The 23,555-nt window shown below is 38.7% G+C and overlaps 2 protein-coding genes across 2 annotated transcripts; both read left to right on the forward strand.

Moving 5' to 3' along the window:
- The first annotated feature begins 905 nt into the window (after nt 1–905).
- Nucleotides 906–4,090, forward strand: ran (RAN, member RAS oncogene family). The gene is made up of 7 exons (XM_022759995.1): nt 906–994; nt 1,918–1,975; nt 2,109–2,193; nt 2,862–2,987; nt 3,111–3,298; nt 3,394–3,564; nt 3,714–4,090. Exons 2-7 carry the CDS (start codon nt 1,943–1,945, stop codon nt 3,756–3,758), a joined length of 648 nt encoding a protein of 215 aa, XP_022615716.1. The 5' UTR covers nt 906–994; nt 1,918–1,942; the 3' UTR covers nt 3,759–4,090.
- Nucleotides 4,091–6,197: 2,107 nt separating this feature from the next.
- On the forward strand, nt 6,198–21,735 carry LOC111232492 (syntaxin-3-like). Its single transcript, XM_022760048.1, has 11 exons — nt 6,198–6,569; nt 13,355–13,429; nt 13,565–13,664; nt 13,982–14,056; nt 14,221–14,291; nt 14,485–14,593; nt 14,691–14,764; nt 16,284–16,418; nt 17,231–17,341; nt 19,150–19,269; nt 19,626–21,735. Exons 1-10 carry the CDS (start codon nt 6,540–6,542, stop codon nt 19,237–19,239), a joined length of 870 nt encoding a protein of 289 aa, XP_022615769.1. The 5' UTR covers nt 6,198–6,539; the 3' UTR covers nt 19,240–19,269; nt 19,626–21,735.
- Nucleotides 21,736–23,555: the final 1,820 nt, after the last annotated feature.

Consider the following 23,555-nt stretch of genomic DNA (forward strand, 5'->3'; position numbering starts at 1 on the left):
TCGCCTGTTGTATTAAAATTTAAACAATTAGTTGACTGACAGAATAGTAATCACCAATAGTTTGATATTTAATTAATCATTAACAACATTTATCAAGCAAATATGCCAAAAGATCTCTGGATCCAGCTTTCAGTGTGTGAGGACTTATTGTTTTTTTTTTTGTTTTATATCACCATAAGTACCTATACCTTTTGGACAGTTTTGGATTGTTGGTTGAGCAAAAAAAGCAATTCTGGGATTTTTTAATGATCATGTTTAAATGATTTTTTACAGAAAACATGATTGATCCAAATATAATCAACAGATTAATAATAATTTCAGTTAATTAAATTATTTCTGCAATGTAAGCCATGGTTTAACCAAAATTTAGTATTAATTAGAGCTAAAACGACCAATGGATCAAATTAAATTTGATTGGAAGCCACTTACATGATAAATTCATCATTTAAATCATTACTGACACACAATCACAACTGGGTAGTTGCTGGTTCCAGCTTCATTACTACTGTTATCTGTTTTATGTGACTGGAAACTAGGTATATTTGGTGTGTTGGTTGGATAAAATGACAAAAAAAAGCAGTTATGTATTATGATGAGCATTGTTGCATTATTTTCTTATATCTAGACCTGAAAATTCATTGATTTAGATTAGTTTCTAAGTATATTTTCAAGTTGGTAAGACCTAATTAACTGCACCCTCTGAATTTGTGATTAGACATATGTTCAAAAAACGTTCAGTCCCTCGTTTAAAACGATAGGCTACTTTATGAGATGTAAAATTGGATGGACAGACACTAGATCTCTGTATATTTTATAGAAATTGAATGTTCTGCTGAATCATGCTCAGTGAACACTAGGGTGACTGCACTAAACTCAAACAAGTTTTTTGCCGCTGCGATGGTCACATGATAAGGGCGGAAACTGACTCATAGTCCACGCCGAATCTCCCGCGAACGCAGCCATTTACTCTTTCCTCTCTTTGCAGTAGCACCCGGTGAGTCTATATTCTTCTCTCATTTTGGGCCATCCCAGATTTCAAGTTTGTGTTTATCGGGAAAGTAGGTTAAAACAACGACAAACTTGACGGTATGGTTTGGATCTGTATGGTGCTATATGTGTAGCCACGTGAGGAAGGAGCAGCCAGACTAGGCCATTGATTTTTTCTTGTTAACTCGCAGCTAACTTAGCCGTTAGCTCGGTGAAAAGAATGGCTTCCATGCCGTGCTGGCTAATAGGCTAGCCAGCACAGCTCTCCCACATCCCACTGCTTTGTTCTTGAGATCCGCTTTATTTCTCCGATCAAGTATATTTACTATTACTGACAAAACTAAATGTGAGTGCCTGGAGTCAGCTCGATGTGTGAATTTTGGTTCTTATTTAAGTCGGCTGCCGCATGGAACACATTAGACGATCTCCCAGCCCGATTGTTCCAGTCGAACAAGAAAAAGTGCGGTCGCGCTTCGTATGGCGCACTCAAACTAACGTTAGTTAGCATGTTAGCCAGCTAGCTACCATTAGCGTTGAAATATGGGTTCAGAAGCGAGCTAGTCGTGCATTCATTCAGATTCGCAGTACAGCCCTACGTATATTTGATTTTAAGATATTCAGACGTTAACATAACGTCAACGTTACATGTGAACCTGTCGGACCGTTAGCGCGGATAGAAAATGCTAGAACTGGTTATCGCTAGGTAACAGGCTATGAAGTATAGCTGCTGGTTCTAAAGTAAACTGCTCAAAGCGTGAAAATAACAAACTAACAAACCGCGGCTGTTGCCCCATAGTTCACTTCTCTAATATTAACATCAAACCAGGTAGTTGCTAACACCGCTAGCCCAACGTATTGATTGCTGTCTAACTTAGCAGGATGGAGGATGGAAAACGTGCTAACCATCCCGCCTTGTTTTGTTTCACTCAGAAAAATCGCAACCACGGCGGACTCAATGGCACAGTGTGTACCGGTGGCGGTGTTTAAGGTAAGTGTTTGCTGTAAGACATCACTTAAGAGTTGTTCGTCTGTCTTTTCAAATGCAGAGAATATTTGCAGTATCTACGCTTGCTGTGCTGAACCAGTATCAACCAGTCCAAACTAACTGTGCTTGCTTATAGCTGGTGTTGGTAGGAGATGGAGGCACCGGGAAAACGACTTTTGTGAAGAGGCACATTACAGGGGAGTTTGAGAAGAAATATGTTGGTGAGTACCTCCATGTTGTGAAGGGAATGACACCTCAGTATGTTACAGATAATGAGTGAACAGATAGCACTAATTCGACTGGTGCTTAGTCATTTACACCAAACCATTATGCATCAATCAGCCAGAACAGATCAAACCACTAGCTGGCCCTGGGCCAAAACTATAGCTTTGGACACCCACTGAGCCCTCTGGGTTTAGATGTATTGGTGTATATGTCAGCTGAGTGACAACAAAGTACTTTGCAGAGATGCTAAACTAGTTTTGAGGTAATTTAGAAAAACGATGTCACCATTACCTGGTTTGTCCACCAGAGAGCACTGACTTTTCAATGGCAAAATGTACTGCTTTTAGCATGCATTTTGGTCACTAATTAATAAAAAAAAAAAAAAAAAAAAAATGTTTAAAAAAGTGGGTGGGTTGGTTGTGGGTTCTGCGGTCCATATTTATCTATATTATGTCAATCTATATTATGACCACCTTTTCAAAAAGGAAATGGGTATATATAAAAGGCACTGCAGTGTATTTTCTTCAGATTGATTTTGATTGTATATGTGCTAATATAGCAAGTAAACTTCCACCTATTGTCATGTCCATGCTGATTTTTGAAAATTCATCATATAGTCAACCTTTGCTTCTCTCACACTTCTTCTCTTTGCTTGTAACTCTAGCTACTCTGGGAGTAGAGGTGCACCCACTGATGTTCCACACCAACAGAGGAGCCATCAAGTACAATGTGTGGGACACAGCTGGTCAGGAGAAGTTTGGAGGCCTGAGAGATGGCTACTACATTCAAGGTGCTTTCCATAATTCTTAACATGTTCTGGTTATTAAACCTACAACAGTCAATCACTATACATTTAAATGTAACCACCCCCTACTGGGAATATTGTTTAATAAAACGTCTGTTACCTCCACAGCTCAGTGTGCTATCATCATGTTTGACGTAACCTCTCGAGTCACCTATAAGAACGTGCCCAACTGGCATCGTGACCTGGTCCGTGTCTGTGAGAACATTCCCATCGTCCTTTGTGGCAACAAGGTCGACATCAAAGACAGGAAAGTCAAAGCCAAGAGCATTGTCTTTCACCGCAAGAAGAACCTGCAGGTAATGACAGTGCTCACAAAATTATCAATATGTGTCCGTTTCTCATTTTGTTTGAATAATAATTTCTAACTGACATATGCTGCTCTGCCCCCCAGTACTACGACATTTCTGCCAAGAGTAACTATAACTTTGAGAAGCCTTTCCTGTGGCTAGCAAGGAAGTTGATCGGTGATCCCAACCTGGAATTTGTGGCAATGCCTGCCCTCGCTCCCCCAGAGGTCCAGATGGACCCAACCCTTGCCGCTAAGTACGAGGAAGAGCTTCAAGTGAGTATGACCATAGAGGCACAATGTCTGTTCAGGTCACTCTATGTTGTAATTTCAATCTAGTGCCTAAGACAAGTTTACACAAACTAAGCAGGACACTGAGGTACATTGTGAATCTGAAATGATTTATCTTGTCTTCTGTTCTCAAGGTTGCATCACAAACAGCACTCCCAGATGAAGAAGATGACCTCTAACCTGTTCCCTGAATTTTCCCTCTCCCTCCCAACCGTGGAAAGGAATTTGTTGGAGTCTTGCCCCTTTACTGTAAAATCCCTTTTCAGATTTTTTATTTTTGAATTTTTTTGTTTGTTTTAAAACTAAGGAAAAAAAAACTTGGTGGAAAAGTTGTGGTTCTGATTTCACTGTATGACGCACCCCATCCTAGTGTTGTCGTTGGCATGGCAACGTGCTACTCTTCATCGTCGAGCACCCTCCACTGCACTTACCCAGCTCACATAATGCTGTAGTACGGTGTACTGGAAGCACTAAGGGGAGTAAACTTTGAATAAAAACATTCTCAATATAACATGTGTATTTGTTTTTATTTACTTGGACAGCAGTATCCCTGAAGTAACGGACATTTTCAGCTGAAAGGAGCACCAGTAGCTTCTTCATGGAAGACATTTTGACCTGCTATGGTAGGAAAGACACAGGTGTTGCTAATAACACTAATGAGGGCTCTGTTCTACTTAAGTGTCCTGGTAAGCCATGACCCTAACAGTGAGCCAGCATCTATAGTACCTGGATCCTGGACCTGAAGCAGCCAAATGGAATTCTGTATTGTGATTCTGTAAATCAGGTGAACTGTTCTATTAACAAGCACACTAAAGTTGGCTGTGTTACACACCGTTTGCGTTCAGATAAGATCAAGGCAAATTAAATGGAGCAAAGCTGGCTTGCCACGTGGGCGACTGCCCTGAGGCCTCAAATGTTCCTAGTTCACTGCATGTCAGTGGGTTTTATTTGATTAATTACAATTTATTAAGGGGTTTGGATTTTTGCACATTTTAGAACATAAAGACATGTCCCTCATTAGTAGCTAATGTTACCCTATTTACCAGAGAAGGGATGTGTCAAAATTTGTTTTTACAAGCTTCACCATTTTATCTGTGCTCACATAGTGCCTATTATCACAAAGCAACTCACCCCAAAACCTTGTGCTCAGGTTGTATTATTCCAGTAGAGGAATACTGGTTGGGTCCGTGGGCATACAACAAAGGAGGCATGTGCACTCTGCTGTGTAGCTCTGTAACTGATGGAAACTTGGAGAAGACAGGATACATACACAATACACAGTAGGCGGGCGGTGGGTGGGTAGACAATAGGGACTCCTAACTAGTTAATCCGGCCATGTAATCGGGCACAATGATGGTGCTTTAGTAGCTCAACAGATGAAAAGATTTCCAAAGCTATTTCCAAGCATAGTATGAGCCTATGTTGTAACCTGCTCAACAGAATATTGGCCACCAGGTGTCAGTCATGTTCTTTCACTCAGAGCAAAGCGACCGTTTCCCTCATTATTACGTAATAGTTTTACAATGTGACGTGGGCCTTCTTTACACACGATGGTTACTACGGAGCTGGGTTAGAATACAGCGTCATCATATTCCATACAATTAGACTTACATTATTTTAAACCAGTCAGACATGCTGTCAACTGCTTTACAAAGCAGACATAAACAACCGGTTAAAATGGTTAATCGATCATTTCCCTTGTCTACCCTCATAGCATCATCAACAACTTTGCACAGTCGAAGAAGACTGTGTAATATGATTGAAATCTCGTTACTGAGTGGACCTTGTCGATTGTTTAAGTCAACCTCCTCTCATTGTTTTGTTGTCCAACAGTGTAGCAATTAATTAAATCTTGGAGCCACAAAAAAGACCTTCATCATTTAAGATTAATTTGGTTTAATTTGAGCTTTAAAATCAACTTTAATGAATGGCCTTAAGTGGTGCTTTTACAGAGTTTGCACTCTGGTTTTATATGATTCTTGTTGTCTATTGTAAATAATTTCTAGTTTCATAATAATATATGTCATATAATTAGGTTGACATTATTGATGAATTAATATGCAAGTAGAACTTTGATGTTGCATTTGGTAAAGGTGGGGATAATTTTAAATTGTTTAAGTACTCTTGGGTAGGTTCATCCATAATGCATCATAATTAATTGTTGGTTATAATTTATATTAACAATTGGAATCTGAAAAGTAAATAGTAACTAAAGCTGTTGGATGTATGTAGTGGAGTAGAAGTATATGTCCGAAGTATAAGTAACATAAAATGGAAATACACAAGTAATACGAATACCATAAAATTGTGCTGAAGACCTCAGGGGTATCAGACAATGTACTAATATTACAATATAACAATGTAGGCCACATAATTAATTTTCATCTGCATTCCCTTGGAGGTTTAATACTACATACTGTATTCATCGCCGCCAGCAGGAAGGCAGCAAATCTAGTCGTCATTTAGGCAGTGGATTGGATAAAGAACGTTATTTTTCCCACATCACCTGAATGTATCACTAGTGCAGGTGGCTCAGGGCGTGGCTTCATCCTTACCGGACGGGGTTTTGTCCGCGCATGCGTGAGACAGGAAAGTGCGTTTTAGAATGATTACTAGTGTCCAGCGGAGGGACAGATTATACGGCTCTACACAACTGTTGTTTTAATCCCCTGGGCGAGGAGATTTAGCAAAGAAAAAACAGTGGCTTTAAACCCAGCAGCCATATTGTATGGAAAAACGACGGAAAGATTCCTGTTTTCAGAAAAAGTCGGTTTCTTATACACTTTTGTCAAGACTTTTGGGGAGTTTAATTTTCTTTCTAACTGGCGGTGGGGTTGTGTTGGACAGCTAGCTTGCCAGCTGGCTGAGGAGTCCAGAGATTGTGACTAGTTTCTGAGCCATTTACACAATATTGTGGTTATCGCCTTGGTCTTAAAATTGTCAAATCAACCGTGTGAAAGATGAAGGACCGATTGGAGCAACTTAAAGCGGTAAGTGGTGTCCAGGAAATGTTAAGTTTGCTTACAGCGTTTTTTCCCCTCTGCAGTATTGTCTCTCTGTACACTTTGATGAACCTCTGAAAAACATCCCTTATAGAAAAAAAATGAAAAGATACGATTTTTTTTTTTTTTTTTTTTTACTGTAACCCCTTTTAGTTAAGCCTTTATGATAAATACTTGACAGATAACATATCAATTTGAAACAATGTTGTACAATGTGATGACATAACTCTTGTAAAACACTGCAGGTTGGTAGGTTGATGAAATGGGGATGTAAAAGTGGTTCAGTTATTTAGATATCATTTTCCATTTCTTTACATGTATGATCTGACAGCTGGGTGTCAGGGATGTAGGCTTGTGTATATGCAAATATTTATTAATTTACTCAGCTTTAGTAGTGCAGCAGATGAATCATTCTGAGTTTACCATTAAAGCTGAAATGATAAGTCGATTATTCGTTTAGCTGATTAACAGAAAATCAATCTTTTAGTTGTTTATCAAACGAAAATGTAATATGACATCTGTTTTCAGTTTCTCAAATGTGACCATGTGTTGCTTTCTTCCTTTTTTGTCAGTGGATATAATTAGGTATTGTTGGGTTTTGGCCTGGCTGGGAAAAAAATGTATGGGCATTTTAAACAGACTAAATGATTAAGCTTTGAAATAAAAGATAAAAAGTTAATAGACTAATCAATAAAGAAAATATTAAGTAGTTGCAGTCCTAGTTGCCATCACTGCTAAAAAGTACATTAAACCATTGAAAATATAACAAATATGGTCAAACAAGAAGTTTAAAATGGATACAGGTTCTACAGTTGGGGTGGCTATGTCATCACAGTCAAATTATTATACTATGTACTAAACTGTACTAAACAGACTAATCATTTGCAACTCAGAAGCATCCATTTTATTCATCTTTTCTCTATATAAATCTAAGTCAATGACAGTATATACACTTGCTGCCCATTGGAGGTAGGGCCTTGATCCTATTGTAACCCAAGTCGGGATGTGTCACTATAGCTACCTGAAACTGCTGACCAAATATTTGCTATGTTTAAAGTTGCTGTAGGCCACTGCGGTCCCCACACACCCCAGGCATCTATATCTCACACAGCTGGCTTCTTTTCAGGGAAAAGAAGTGCAGATAGCAAATGAAATAGGCCACTCATGTGTTGGGAGGTTCAAAGTGTATTCGTTAAAACCTCTAAACCTACTGTTTGTTACAGTTCTTTTTTAATGGCTTCTTCCATCCTTACTACTTTTTACACTATGTACTCCTCAGTTTCTTTATCTTTTTACCTTATCCACACTCACCCGCCACCTTTACTTTCCTACTTGAGTTAACTTTCTAATGTTTAACTTTCTGGCTGTAATTTAGGCTGTATGTTGGTGTGTGTTTGTGGGGTGGAGGGGGTGGGGAGGGCATATGTTCATGTGAGCTCATGCCACTAGCGTGATCATGTCACCTGGCATACTGTAGACCTGGAGTAGTTTGGGAAAGAGGAGCAACAGGAAACCAGGATAGTATCTTAAGCTGGAGCTGTGGTTTAATGTGACAGCTCATGCTGCATGCTGTTTAGCAAGCAGTTTGATTATAGTTGCCTGCTCAGACCTCTTTTGACAAAAATAGATCATTAGTTGCTTGGCAAATTTCAAATGACTTTCAAATGACGCTCCAGCGATTAGTCCATTAATCAATTAGTTGATTGACGGAAAAATAATCAGCAACTATTTTGGTAATCAGTTATTTGCTTCAGTCATTTTCAAACAAAAGTACCTCTCAGGTTCCAGCTTCTCTCATGTGAAGATTTGTTGCTCTTTTGTTGGGGTTTGGAGTACAGGTGGGACAAAAGAAAATATTCCAATGTGTCCCCTTTTTCACAATTATTTGGTATTTCGTAGACTGAAGTAGACTTAATGAAAATAATCGTTAGTTGCAGCTAGATTAAAGGCCAATGTCAACATGACAGCAGTTTTCTATTATTCAGCCTTTCTGTTCCATTTCCCTCATAGTATTTTGAAATGTGTTTTCAGTCAAAGCCATATCCTCTTTAGTTAAGTGTGTAAAGTTTTTCCCTTTATGTACTACAGGCCTAGTGGGCAAACAGTGTTACTGTTCTCCAGCACATGGCTCAGATATCAGCGCAGTGAATGGGGGAAATTGTAACAGCAGGAATGTGGCTTCTTCTGTGGCACATGGAGATTTTAAATCCCTTGTCAGATTTCACCATTGCATTAACTCAAGTCCTGATGGAGTATTTTGGCTTCTGTCACCGTGCTGCTGTAAATCTGACCCCAGCTCCCTGTCCTGCTGCTGTGATAGTTAATGGCTCACGTTCTAAATCACCCAGTGGGAAAATCTAGTGCACAGGGCTGCAACTAAAAATTCTTTTCAGTATTAAATAATTTGCTGAATATTTTTCTTGATTTAATTGGTTGGTGTATAAGATGTAAAAACACTCTGGAGATATTCAGTTTACTGACATAATGTTAAGAAATGCAGCTTAAATTGGGAAAAGTTTGGAATTTTTGCCTGAAGAATGACTGATCACTAAAATAGTTTCTGAATTATTTTCTTTTGATTGGTTTATAGATTGATCCACAAACTCGGAGCTCGGCAAGCGCACACATTGCTTTTGCCTTTATCCAACTACCTTGTCAGCTCAATTTGGTCTTTGCTCACCCTCATTTTTCTCAGCCTATCTTCTCAACCTAGAAGTGCTTTTGGTGTTTGGCTGAAAGTGTTACACCCGGTACTGTTACATCGTTTATGATCCTCAGAGACAAAGTCCTGCCGGTTTGTCACCTCCCAGTTTCTTTAAGATGACGGAGTCACGGGAAAGATAAGTGAGCGAGAGGGTTGGACATTCAGCTTTTGTGTACATAGTTTTGTGCATGAAAATGAGTCATAGGGGTTACTTCAGCTTTTTTTCATTGAATCTTAGACTTATTGTTTGTGTGTGTATGTGTGCTCAAGTACAATTTACCATGGGGATGTAGAGGCCAATCGGACAAGCTCAGTCTTTGTACTTGCTCATGTATGTGTCTTTTTAGTGCTTTGTTTTTTCTGTCCATGGGTTTGATCACTCTTTAGTGGGTTTCACATTTGATCTGACTTTCCAGAAAGACCAGTACAAAACATTCTTGTGATTGGAGCTCCAATGAAATTGTGTGTTAAGGAAACCTATCAGTTTGATTAGCAGTTGTATTTGTGAGGCAGAGGACCTGCTGCAGTGTAACACCTCTGTTTAGTCATTGCCTAGTTGAGGGGAATTATGCAACATGACATATTGTGCACATTTGCATGCAGAATAAGCGTAATTAAAATGAACTAGCCTGCATCCAGGTTGACATTTCCATTATTCATGTGCGGCATGTGTGCTAGTTTCTAATTTTAGTGTCAAGTTGTCCAAATGTTATCCGGTTTGTTTTTCAATGTTTTGATGATTGCACAATCTTCATGTAGCTAAGAGATTATAGCATTTTTCTTGATTTTGGTCCAACAAAAAGAGAAAATCTAATTTGCTGCTGCACGGCTCACTCTGTCAGTCAACATTTTGGCAGAGTTGCACAAAGTGGCATTAAATCTACTTTGTTCACAATTTATATATTTATTTTTCAAAAAAGGATGATGAGATGTGTGTGTGTCTTACTTTCCACTCAGCATTAGACAGTATTGAACAAAATGCTGTAAAATACTGGTTAATGTTAATCTAGTTTTACAGTTTACAAACATGGCATGTCTCACACTGCACTCTCAACTACACCTAGTCATGACACACCACTTCCAACTCCCATGCAGTGATCAGAAGCAGTATGAAGTTAATGTATTATGAATAACTTTATGATTCAAGATAATGCAATTTGTTGTTGGATTTTCTAACAGTAATACGTGTCTCCAAGGTCAGTCATAAGTGAATGAGTTTAACAAGAGTATCAGACAGTTTTTGCATGAAAGCAAGTGTGTGTGTGGCAATTGTTGCATACATCAGTCCTTTTCCCCTTATTTCTGCTGAACGAGAGACACTGGAAGGAAGTGAGTGTGTGTTCTTATCTCTCTACTGCAGAAACGCTGTGTGAGAGAGCATAATGTGTGGTCCAGAGCGGTGTGTTTGATGAATAACTCAGTGAGAGATTCAAAAACAGGCGGTGTGTCAGTGTGTGTGTACGTGTCCAGGGAACTCTGTGTTCACAAGTTTTGTTAGTTACAGCAGGCTGAACCAAATAGTCTAGACTCCATTTGCAAGTCAAATTTTAGATGAGGGGTAGAAGGTTAAAGACAGCCTACAACCCATTTGAACAGCTGCATTAAATGTTACTGCCCAGGGCAGTAAAGACAGTCTACTATCAAATATGACTAAGAGTCATCAATAATCAAAGGTGACCACTGCACACTGAGAAGACTTCAACGTGACAGGCAAATCATCATATTTGAGAAGGGGGTTGCTTGAAAAATGACAAAATTAATCAATTTAGAGCTGCAACGATTGGTCAGTTAATTCATTAGTTGATTTTCACACAAAAAATAATTGGGCACTATTTTGATAATGGTTTAATTGATTTTTCAAGCCCAATGCCAAAAGATTCTCCAAATGTGACTATTTTCTGTTTTTATTTATAAAGGGAGAAAGACATTAAAAAGATATTACTGTGGCCTCTGAGAAAGTATGTTTGCCATTTTTTCACTATTGTTTAACATTTTAGAGACTAAACTTGAGAAAATAATCATTAGTTGCAGCCCTAAATCAATTATCAAAATAGATGCCAGTTAATTATCTGTTAACAGCTTACTCAATAAATCAACAAATGATTGCAGCTCTAATTTCTTGTTCCTTTTAAAATGATTGTATTGTGTATTGTGCAATGTGTAGCCCAATAAGAAACCAAGGAACAGTGTGAATTAAAGAAAAATATTCTGTTTGCAGCATAAATCAAGTGTTGTACTGATATTGGCTGAGATTAGCAGTTTAGAGATTGAGGCACAGTCAGGTGATATGACAAAGCAGGGAAGTTGACAGGTGTGTTGGCTAACATTCTCCATGCTTTGGCTTTGATCCAGGTGAATATAGCAAAAGACACCTGACTTTCTCCAGGAAAGTCAGGTGTCCAGACTTCAGACTCTGTAACTCATTACACAACAAACACAAACTGCTATGTGTTAAGATTATAGTGTAAACATATCTGACTTTAAATGGAGAAGTAATTAAAAGAGAGGGAACAAATTGAGCATGTCTGCCCCTCTCACTCATTGTCAGTCTTTTTTTCTGCCTAACACTGTCACAGTATGGCCCTATGATGTCTGTTTACACTGCACCTGAGCTGTGGTTTCTTAGAGTCAGTTGAAAACAGGTTGAGTTCCTGGAGTCTGGCCCGAGTCATTCACCGTGTAAATATTCACCAGCAGTGCTGAGCTCTTTGTGGCCAACTGAGCTGCACTGCCCTGTGTTTACTGACTGTCTCTTGTGACATGTTTATGACATCAGCAACGTTAAGTTTTTCTGATAAATTTATTGGGTGTAGGCTGATTATAGTCAGACCAATATTTCTGGTGGTGGATGTATCATGCTGAGCTACTAACCAGGAAGCAATTTCATTAGTATGGCCTTCAGCAGTGGCTCGTGGTTTAACGTCAGCGGGTTTTCCACCCTGATGACAAATAAAAACGCTTCTGCGTCAGCTGTGGCCAGAGGTTTTATGTTTTCTGGTTGATCGTCTGTCTGTCCATCCCATTCTCATGAATGTGATATCTGAGGAATAACTAGAGGGAATTTCATCAAATTTGGCACAAAGAGTCACTCAGACTCAAGGATGATTTGATCTTGGTGGTCAGAGGTCAAAAATCAAAGTCATAGTGACCTCATGTTCTTAATAAATAAATAAATCAGGAACACTCAGAGGGAATTTCATTATAGCTGTATTCACAACATTCACAAGGATGAACTGATCAGAATTTGGTGGTTAAAGGTCACTGTGACCTCACAAAACACTAATTCATACACTAATTACGACACAATTTAGCACAAATGTCTAATAGGATAAAATGATGAAGACATTTTATATCCAAATGGTCAAAGGTCAACTTCACTGTGACATCATAATATTCCACAAAAACACTTCTGGCCATTATTCAATTCCATGACTCAGGAACAGAGTTCTAGTTTGTTTGATGGTGTGATTATCGTAAGATTATTTTGAGAATAATAATGATGGTGGTTGTGTTTTTTTGAGACTTAGAACTAGGGCTGCTATTAACTCAGGACTGGTTTACCAACCAGTGTGTCCATAGCACAGGGTGTTGATAACTGTGCAGCTTTTGAAAGTTGATATTGAATGGTTGGTCAGATTCTTGGTTTTGTTCACTTATATTCATTCTTTGATTCTATAATTGCCTGGTTTCACCTAGTTGTGCTCATTTTGACTGCATTTTATATAAATGGAACAGGATGTCACTATAATTGTCACCAACATAGAGTGAATTTATTATTTATTATTACATATTAAACATATACACAGGATTTAAAAAAAAAAAAAAAAAGTAAAATAAAATGGAAGATTTATAAATAATGGCCATAAATCGCAGTGCAGCCACACACAGCTGGTTTCTGTTTTTACCCTGGTAAACACAATGAACATCTGAATGAACCATTAATCCCGGGGTGTTGATGACATGATTGTGATTGTGACTGTGAGCATCTAATACCCTAAACACGCTCTCTCATGCCAGCTGGACCTACTGCTATTAGTCTGATACACTCTTTACCTTTTTATTTTGTTAGACGTGCGATCAAGATGACGATGAGGTGGAGATTGCTGTGGACAATGCAGCCTTCATGGACGAGTTCTTCTCTCAGGTGAGTGTTACTATCACTACATTAATATGAGGGTGGCAGTACTTCTTTTGCTTGAAGGTGGCATGTTGGGTTTTTTTTTCTTTGAGATTTTTTCATACATTGTGTAATTTCATATCTTTCATGTGTGTGTTTCAGATTGAGGACATCAGGAACAGTATTGATAAAATTGATGAGAATGTGGCTGAAGTCAAAAAGCTTTACTCGGTCATCCTGTCTGCTCCCACTTCAGAACAGAGTAAGAGACAGCTTTCCTTTCTGTACCTGTGCTTTTTTCTCTCTTCTGGAAATATATTCAGACCCTATTCACATAGGGTCATATTAAGGATTTTTTTCTTCCCTAACCTCAATCCTTTCTCCTTTTCAAGATGCAATTGCTTGCATTTTTGTGATCCAAATTGAATTAAGTCAGACTTTTGATGAGAAGAACAAAATTATTCCTGAATCCAAAATGTTAGAGAATCATGTTATAGCATTTTGAAAGACAATAAGTAGATTTTTGTTTGTATTTTTAAAATTCTTAGCTGTTTTATTGCCGCGTCTCTTCCTTCCCAGAAACACAGGATGACTTGGAGGCAATCACCAATGAAATAAAGAAGATGGCCAACAATGCAAGAAACAAACTCAAGAGTGAGTCGGCCCCCCACTACCACACACATCAGCTTGTCCGTCAGAGTAGTGGGGATGTTTAATGGATTTAATGTGACATGCTACTGAAGAATTAAATGACACAATGATGTGATGGTAATGATTTCAAGCTGAATCATGCATCATTATGTTGGTTTGATTCCCAGCCATCGAGAGGAATCTGGAGTCTGAGGAGCAGGAGAGGGTGTCGGCTGACATGCGGATACGCAAATCACAGGTAAATGATCTGTGCATCTTAAATTTCAGGTGGCCTTTGGATGAAGGAGGTTTTGTAGGAAACTTTTCTTATGCTGAATGTAAACATTTTTCAAATTCTGTTTGTCCAGTGTTTAATCTTTAACTTTCAACCAGCGAGGACAGGGCAAAACATTACTGCTTTGGTAATTATATTTTTTCCTGTCGTCTCCTAGTATGCAGTGCTGTCTAGGAAGTTCGTGGAGGTCATGACAAAGTATAATGAAGCTCAGGTGGACTTCAGGGAGAGGAGTAAAGGACGTATTCAGAGACAGCTAGAGATCAGTGAGTGACACCCATATACACGGCTATAAAGTCATGTGATGGTCCTACAGTATTCAGTGTTATTTCATCTTTTCTTTTTTTTACTTTATTTTTCCAGCCGGAAAAGCAACAACAGATGAAGAACTGGAGGAAATGTTGGAGAGTGGCAATGCTGCTGTGTTCACTGCAGGGGTATGTGTGTGTTTGTGTGTGTGTGTGTGTTTGTGTGTGTGTGTTTGTGTGTGTGTGTGTGTGTGTGTGTGTGTGTGTGTGTGTGTGTGTGTGTGTGTGTGTGTGTTTCTGCTATTTTTATCAGTACCTTAACATTCACTTTGACTTGACACTGCTCATGATGTGGCTGAACTGAGAAAAAGTAAAACTCAAAATGCCTAATATCAACAGGTTAAAGATTAGACGTGCTTGACCCTGTCGGGGCTCAAAGTCAGTTTGCTTTCTTGTGGCTTCTTGAGTCCTCCAACCTTCATTGTACTTATATAACAGCCAAATGTTGATTCTTAAAAAATCAAATGCAAAGACACAGGAAGATCCTAGAAGTTAACTTCTCAGGCAAGGATGCATAGCATTTTGAACTGACCAACGAGAACAAATAAGATGCTCAAACACGGGTTGCAAGAACGACACATCATGACAGAGAGCATTGTATTGTATTGCTTTGAGCTCCGTGACGCAGAGAAATTTCATGTACAAGGACACACAACTAAACTTGACATTCTCAGATTTGATAACAACTAAATGCCTTTTAAACCAGACCTGAGCACACCTGACCATAAATGTAAATACAAAGGGTAACTTGTCCTAACAGAAGAAGTTGTGTACCAGCTGGGCACTGACCTGGTTTTAATAAAGACAGAATAAAAACATGTATACATGTCTGATTAGGAGAAAAAAAGCATTGAAATGGCCTCTGTCCTTCAGTCTGTCTTGTTTTTCCTACTGTAGACTGGATCTAAGATTTAAAGGTGCACTCCTTGAATATACTAAAGTGATCAACTGCGCTTTTTGAAACTCGTCTATATGTTTCAAATCATGAACAATGTTCGGCCTTTAGAGAAACCGGTTGCTGTAATAAAATCACGAAATGTATGTGAAAAATGAGTGAGATGTATAACAAGTATAACAGAACTCAACAGCACCAAAATAAAAACTGCACACCACACATTGTAAGTCAAGCATGACATAAGAGGAAACGGTAGCACAATGATACAGCAATAATAAAAGAAAAGAAAGAAAACGTTAAATTGGTACAGGCTGCATTTTATGTTGGCAAAGTTCTTTGACAGCAGCTTTGTATTAAGACAATTAAGCACTAATGTATGTAAGAAGGTTTTATAGAAAAACATATTCATAATCTTCAAAGTAAGGAAATATAATTTTGGCATCATTACCAAAAATTCAAACCATACCCAGCTATATGTGGTAGCATTTAAAAAGCTTTAAAAAACACAAAATGCATCAAAAACATTTTCATTGGAAGAATCTGATACATTTCTCTGTATCACTTAATGTGTTGCCCTCCTTTCAGTTCCTGCTAAGATGTGAACTAAACCAGACAATGCCTACTTTTAACACTTATCTGTAATAAAGAAGGGCATTAGATGTAACCCTGACACTGAGATGTTAGCCGACGTTTGTGTGCGCATTTTTTCTGTCTGACAGAACTGTGGTAACAGTAAACCTCTCTTCTCTACAGATTGTGGACTCTGGGATCTCCAAACAAGCCCTGAGTGAGATTGAATCCAGACACAAAGACATTGTCCGTCTGGAAAGTAGCATCAAGGAGCTGCACGATATGTTTGTAGACATCGCCATGCTGGTGGAGAGCCAGGTACACTCCACTACTCCTTCCATCAGACCATCTCTTTGTCCACCCATTAGTCACTTTAGGAACCTCTCACCTTCTTCATTCATTTATTCACTCTCTGCATTCATCCTGGACTCTGGACGTGGCTTTGTGTTTAATCTGGACTCTATTCATTCTTTTTCACCTTTCTGTGTCCGTCTCTGTTTCCTCTTTTCCAGCTCTATGCCTTTCTTATACCTCTCTTAACTTTCATCTGCCACTGCCTCCTCCTCTCATCTCATCACCCAACATTGATGGAATCAACATGAAAGTAGTAAGATGTAAGATGTACAAATAAAGCATCATAGTAAACACCAGAGCATATTTTACTCTAGAATCAGTACAAACACACATATTGTTGATCAGTTAGTCACTGTATGTGTATGTGCACATAAGTATAACCACATATTTCTTGCTGCTTGCACCATGCTTTCTGAGGGAAAGGCTTGTTTGAGGTAAGGGCCATTGCACTGTTTGTGTTGTGATTTTTATTTCCAGTTTTTATGTGGAAGAGGTTTGTTCAAAAGAAATGAAACATCATCATAAGTCTGAATGCTGTGCCCATGAAATTTACCATGGCACTAAAAACAAAACAAAACTCATGGACTCATTATTGAAGCTGTCTGAAGTCAGCTTCACTTGTGTAACAGTAAAGCTCTCCATAATATAATAATACTGGTCCAAAAATTAGTCAAGGAACTTCTAATATATATCAATCAGTGTATTACTGTATGTATTTAAACCTGTCTAGTGTTGTAATTTTCTACTTGTTTAAACATTTGTTGTGTGTTTTTCAGGGTGACATTGTAAACAACATAGAGCAGAATGTATCTAAATCCATGGACCACATAATAGCAGCAAAGGAACAGACCAAAAAAGCTGTAAGGTATCAGACCAAAGCACGCAAGGTAATGTAATTCTGCCAACTGCTGCCCCAGGTTTCTGTGACCTCTTCCTATTTTTTTTCTGCTTATTTTCTAGACACACTAAGATGTTATTCGCTGTTTCCCACTTCAAACTAAAGCGTGTGCAGAAAGATCACACTCCTTGCACATTGCCACTCACACACAACTGTTTCATTCTATGTGCTTCGCTTTTGATTTCTTTTTCTCTGTCTCACTATTATTTCATTTACTTTCTTTTGGTACGTTTCGTCACCGCTGACACCACATCCCATGTTAGGGTGGAATGATTGACAGGATTGAGAGCAACATGGACCAATCAGTGGGCTTTGTGGAGAGGGCTGTAGCAGACACTAAGAAAGCTGCAAAGTTTCAGCAAGAGGCTCGCCGTGTGAGTGACTCTGGTCAAAAACAGCAGTCCGGTTTCCCAAAAGCAACAGAAATAGTTTTTATTTAATTGCTTAAAATAGAAAGGCCCTGACATCGATGGTAGTCAAATTGAAATACAGGCAATACTAAGAAGAGAGGAATGTGAAAAATAAATAGACTAAATTGGACACAATAATAGGACAAAGATTGAGTCAGATTACAATATGATTAAGTCATAGAATTTACCCTGAGCTAATATTAACATGCACCTGGAACATTAGAGATGCCCTCTGCCTTCCTCTGGTTATTGCTGAAACGGTGCTAACCTAGACTGTTCCGAGATGTTGTTTAGGACAACAGCGGTTCAGAAGGAGAACAGCACTACATGAAAAAATGCTGACCCCTAATTCATTTCAATGGGACCTGTGTGATTGCCACAGCGCAGTGTGACATAACTTGATAAAATGCAGTGTCGGCCAATCAAGTTCATGCAAGGACACATTCCTTGTTGATTCTTTGTAACATAAATGGCATATTTACACCGTCTACCTTGAGAATATCACAATGGAAAATAAAACGATTTCTGTTAAAGTGTTACAGAGTTGTAAAATTTTGCTACTGCACAGTTTTTATCAGCCTTCAGACTCATGGATCTGTTAGTTAAACTGTATATGGCATTTTATTGTCTCAGCAATATTTACAACAACACACTCCAGACTGTCTTAGGTCTAAAAGCCCAGTTGGTATATGAAAGATGAACACAGCATTAATTCAAGAAAGCTTTTGGGAAACCTGCCTGACAACATGAAGACCATCCCCACCATCAAGACCCTTATCTTCACCTTGTTACCTTTGACAATCCCCAACTCTCCTGTCTGCTCTGTTCCTCCACCCTGTGGCTCGCTGTGCTTTGAAAACCACTGTGACGTGCCCAGCACCAAAAACCAGAATCAAGACCCCCCCTGACTCTCCCCACCTTGTGACCTACTTAAACAACCACACACAAACGCACGAACGCACACACCCACATACAGGTTTCACACTTCACTCTTATCTCATTCAGTTCTTTCTCTTCACCTTTAACCTTAACTCTCTCTTTGTTTACAGTGTGCCCATGACTGCTGCATTATTCTTATAGTTCTTTGGATATATTTGAAGACATTGTTTCTGGCTGTTTCAGCGAGTGTGAAAATAACTTTTGTACTGACACATTAATATAATGTCAACATTATTGTGCCAAAAGAGAACTGGTTTATCAGACTTCAGCAAGACTGATGCAGAGGGTTTAGGTGGTTACTAAGCTGCAAAGAGAATTCATGATATTGGATACGGCCATTGTTTCCATACACTGTACATATTCCCTAATATATAAAGAATATATTTATTTTTGTTTCCCACTGAGAATGATCCTGATGGTGCTGTATGTACTTGGTTGTTTCCAACAGAAAATGGTGATATTAGTGGTGGTTGTGGTGGTCTTGCTGGCCTTACTAGCTCTCATTATCGGGTTGTCAGTGGGACTGAAGCAAAGCTGATGATCTATCTGAGTAAGAGGAGAGCTAAGGGTGAGTAACTCTGTAGCAAATAACCATCGTAGTGCCACAATGGGTGTGGGTATGATGCATGCCTTTGGACAAAGTATTTACATGTTCTTTACCTCAGGCTCTGTTTACGTGTGTGTGTGTTGTCTTTCTGTCCAGAGGACTTACTTGAGGTGTGTTTGTGTGTATTTAAAGTTCTCTTGGGTGTGTGTTTTTTCCTGTTATTCTACAGCACTTGCCTCTGGTTACTGCTTCACAAAAACAGCAGTGCTAGTGGTTAGAGTTAGTCGCAGTGTGAGCTAGTGTTTGGTCTGTGGGCTCATTTCAATTCCCATGCACCGCATCATTAACACTGCTCTCCCCTTTGTGTTTCTCTGTAGAAGATGATAATTATTGGTGCAGTCTGTCCTGTGGCTGTTTTCATCCTCCTCATCGTCATCCTCACACTGTAGCAGGAACTCTGAGCTGCTACCATCATCGGTTTATTCATCATCCACTCCATCCTACCCTCCATCAGCTGGCCCACCAAAGAAAAGATTGATACCGGTCCCTTCAGATGGATATAATAATATTTCTCCCACAGATCTACAAGTCATCAACTTTAAACTGTACCAAGAGTCTTTTTAACTAGTAGAGGAAGGCTTGGTGTTACATTTGAGGGCTGGAAACAAAGGGGACCTACAAGATTTGTGAGCCTTAAAACACTGTTTGTGACCTTTGAATTGCTTTTACCAATGCCATCTGAAGCATCCTTCCTGGTTTGTGAGGGGTTGTTTGACTCCCTCAGGCAGCTTGGACAGTTTGAGGATGCTCTGCTGTAAGTGAGGAAATGAGACAAAGCTGACATGAAGTACAATAACTGTTGTATCTGCGGAGGCGAAAAGGGAATTGAAAAATAACTGATCATAATTTCACTTGTGTTACTTAACATTTCCTTGTTCAACATTCAGTGCCAAAGAATCAGCCTGAAAGTGTTTATTTTACTGTCGAGTCAGACTGTTCTGAGGCCTTATAGAAGCACATCACCTCCCTTACCTTTTATTTCTTGCCTTTTATGAGCCTTGACACATTTTGTGATTGCAAAGCTAGCTACTGTATGTTCACTGTAATGGGATTTTCATGGTTTGAAGGAGTTTCAGCATTTTCACATTTAAAAAAACAAAAAAGTCTAATTTCTGTAATCAGCTCAGATGATCAGGTGAATAACAGAATTATTATACTTTGTGTTATCAGTATCTAACCCTGAATATGACTCAGCTATGTAACTTGAAGAGGGTCAGTGTGCCCACTTGAGGTTCTTCAGTTAAGAGAGCACAGTGGTTCTGATTTTAAATGTGTGAAGGATGGTGCTCATCAAAACACATTTCATGGACAGACAGAGCTCAGATAAGCAAACAAGCAAAAAAAAAAAAGTAAAGCCTCAGGGATGAACACGCATTCCTTGCTTGAAGATTTATCTGAACACTGCAACACTATTACATATATAGACACGATCATCATTCCTGTCAAAATGCTGTAAACACACAGCGTTTAGAGCCACATGATATAAAGAGAGGCTGGTAATAACACTAGTGACTTAGCTTGTTTCCCAAAAGAGCCAGAATATTTTTGTATTTGATACTTTTTGATGAAGTGTTGTTAATAAAGTCACACATACAGGATATGGTCTCAGTGGCTGGTGGCTCTCTAAACAGAGGCATTTCCTGCCATATATTGGCTCTCATAACATTTCTACTGTGAACACACAACTCAGTTGCCAATTTATTAGGTACAGCTCTCTGAAACTAATACAGTCCAATACAACAGCCCTGTAATAAATCCCATCTTTATGAAGGTTGTAATCTCCAGGTTTTTTTTGGTAAAAGAGCTTTAGAGATATGTTGGTTAAACTTAATGGACATTTTGGAGGCTGTAGTTTTCTAGAATCGATTACTTTTAACTGGCAACTAAGTTTAATTCTTGTTGGTAGAAAGAATGTGTCAAACCTACAATTTATTGAACCACAGTGCACATACTGTCACCCTGTGGCTGTAATAGGGTCATTAAGGCGGGTGATTCTAGCTTTATTTACAAGGACTGTATCAGAGATAATATTTACACCAGTCATCTGAGAGAAGAGGAAAGACGATGAATATTAATCAGTGGCTATTGACAACATTAGGAGGTTTGTAGTGCAACAACATACTTTGTAAAATGTCCAGTGCATAATGAGAGGCACTATTGTCTTTGTTTCTGTTCGACCAGAGCCTGAATGGTGCATTTAATTCTGGTTGTGCTGGAAGCACTTGAAAGTGAGAGGCCCCCAGCTTGATCACTAGACCATTTCAATCTGCTCCTTTGGCTTCTGTCCACTAATGTTCAATCCTGATGCTTCTATTCAAGCCTTGTTCTTCTGCAATAAGAGAGGGAGGAGAAAACTGAAACTGTTGTAAACTTTTAACTTAAGTGCCAATGATTTTAATGGAGATTAAAGATTTTATGTTTTTTAAAGGCTGGTTTAAGAGTGCTTTATTGCGGTCCCGTGCTTGTCTGCCTTGTTTCCCTTTGTGCCTGACATAAGGTAAATATGTAACTGAATTTTTTAACCTTTTTTGTGAGTGTATGTTATGGAGGATCTTTGTGAATGTGTTTTTATTGGATGCTGTTGTCAGCACATTGTTGATACAGCATGTTAACCAGTGTGTTGCAAAGTACAGATTTTTAAAGGCTGGTGCGCAAGTGTAAAGGAAGGGGTAAGTTTTTCTTTTGACCTTTCCTCTCTCCACACATACACACACACACACACACACACCCTAACCTCTCTGATCCTCTGTTCTCCTTTTGGGCTGTTATTTCCTCAAACTGGTGTGTTTGTGAAAGTGAATAGTAATTGTATTGTGTTTGGCAGCTTTCTGTTGAGACTCATGAATCAAAGCCCAATTCCTGTGATTGTTGTTGTCTTACTGTTTGTTCTGGATGAAATCCACAGAAAAAGATGATGATTACATTGTGCTGTGCCATCATTGGGATCGTTGGGTTCTCCTATCTCTACAGCTTCTTCTCATAAAAGGTTTTACACAGGTAAAACAACTGCATCAGTCTTCAACATTATGAATTCTCTAAATGTTGAAATAACGTCCTCTTTTTTGTCTTTGTGTGGTATTTCTAGGCAAGCGACTTTCTCCAAGTAAAAGAAGATTTCCTGAGCTGTCCCACTATTTTTCCCATGACCATTATTTGAATCAGTTTTAAAAACTAATAAACTATATTAAAAAAAATGAACCATATTTGCCCTGTGCACTTACCCTGCTGTTAATCATTTGAATTTAAATTATTTTCTTGCTGTATGAAGTGTTTGAAAACGTGTTATAAATGTGTAGATTTTTCTCAGTCTACCTGTTCACAGTGAAGTGGCTCAACAATGACTTTTAATCATTTTGGACCACTCTATAGTCTACCGCCTCCTGGTGGTACATAGAGGGGACAACCATATGTAGAGAAATTTTAATTATCAGGAAACTATTTATAAGGATTAATTTAAACTTAGTAAATATGCATGAAGTTGTTTTTTGTGCTGTCTAGTCCACAAAAGTCCATTTATGCACATACAAATAATTATGCTCTGGTCATTAATAAGTAGTATTTTCTGACTTCTTTGTTGTCATAATTTTAATAAATTGTGTGTGATTTTGTTGTGTCTGATCTGTATGCGTCCGTTTTGCTGAAATGCTTGTGATGAAGGTCTTTGCTGTAACAGCGGCTGTTACTGCTCACTGGCTGTGTGTCAACCCAGTAAAGCCTGTTATGTAATAAAAGATTTTCTGTGCGTTGTACCAAGTGTTGGTTATTGCTTTGTCTCTTGTGCTGGAGGTTTATACATGGTTCAGCTGATCGCCTGTTTGCACGGAGGGACCCATTCTGACTGGCCCAACGCCTCTTACTTTTACAGCATTGTCCATGTCATTTGTCCATATTCTCCATGTGTGAGAGCTACAATTAATATAAGGTGAATGTGAACGACATAGCCGTGTATCAAGAGCTTTCCTGACCTCATTTCATCCCTCATCTCGATGTTCTTCCTAAGCGGAAGCAGGCCCGGCCCATCAACACTATGTGGGGCGGAGTCTACTTAAGGGTTCGTTCGTTTTACTGCTTCGTGTTTGGAGGATAAACAGAATTGGGGACGTGTGTGTAATAATAAAAAAACTGAAAAAAAATTAAATATGATTGTAATATGAACCAACACCCACAATTTAATATGACACATACATATGTGTCTTATCTAGCATTTCACATGGGAGTATTTGATGTTTTCTTAGTCACATATAATT

Source organism: Seriola dumerili, unplaced genomic scaffold, assembly GCF_002260705.1.
Source record: "Seriola dumerili isolate Sdu_G_001 unplaced genomic scaffold, Sdu_1.0 BDQW01000331.1, whole genome shotgun sequence".
In the NCBI taxonomy this organism is placed as follows: domain Eukaryota; kingdom Metazoa; phylum Chordata; class Actinopteri; order Carangiformes; family Carangidae; genus Seriola; species Seriola dumerili.

Coding starts and splice junctions, on each gene's coding strand:
- ran (XM_022759995.1), top strand. CDS start 1,943: ATGGCACAGTGTGTACCGGTGGCGGTGTTTAAG. Junction 3,299..3,393: donor ACCGCAAGAAGAACCTGCAG/GTAATGACAGTG, acceptor TCTGCCCCCCAG/TACTACGACATTTCTGCCAA. Junction 3,565..3,713: donor AGTACGAGGAAGAGCTTCAA/GTGAGTATGACC, acceptor TCTGTTCTCAAG/GTTGCATCACAAACAGCACT.
- LOC111232492 (XM_022760048.1), top strand. CDS start 6,540: ATGAAGGACCGATTGGAGCAACTTAAAGCG. Junction 14,292..14,484: donor TGCGGATACGCAAATCACAG/GTAAATGATCTG, acceptor GTCGTCTCCTAG/TATGCAGTGCTGTCTAGGAA. Junction 17,342..19,149: donor ATCAGACCAAAGCACGCAAG/GTAATGTAATTC, acceptor TGTTTCCAACAG/AAAATGGTGATATTAGTGGT.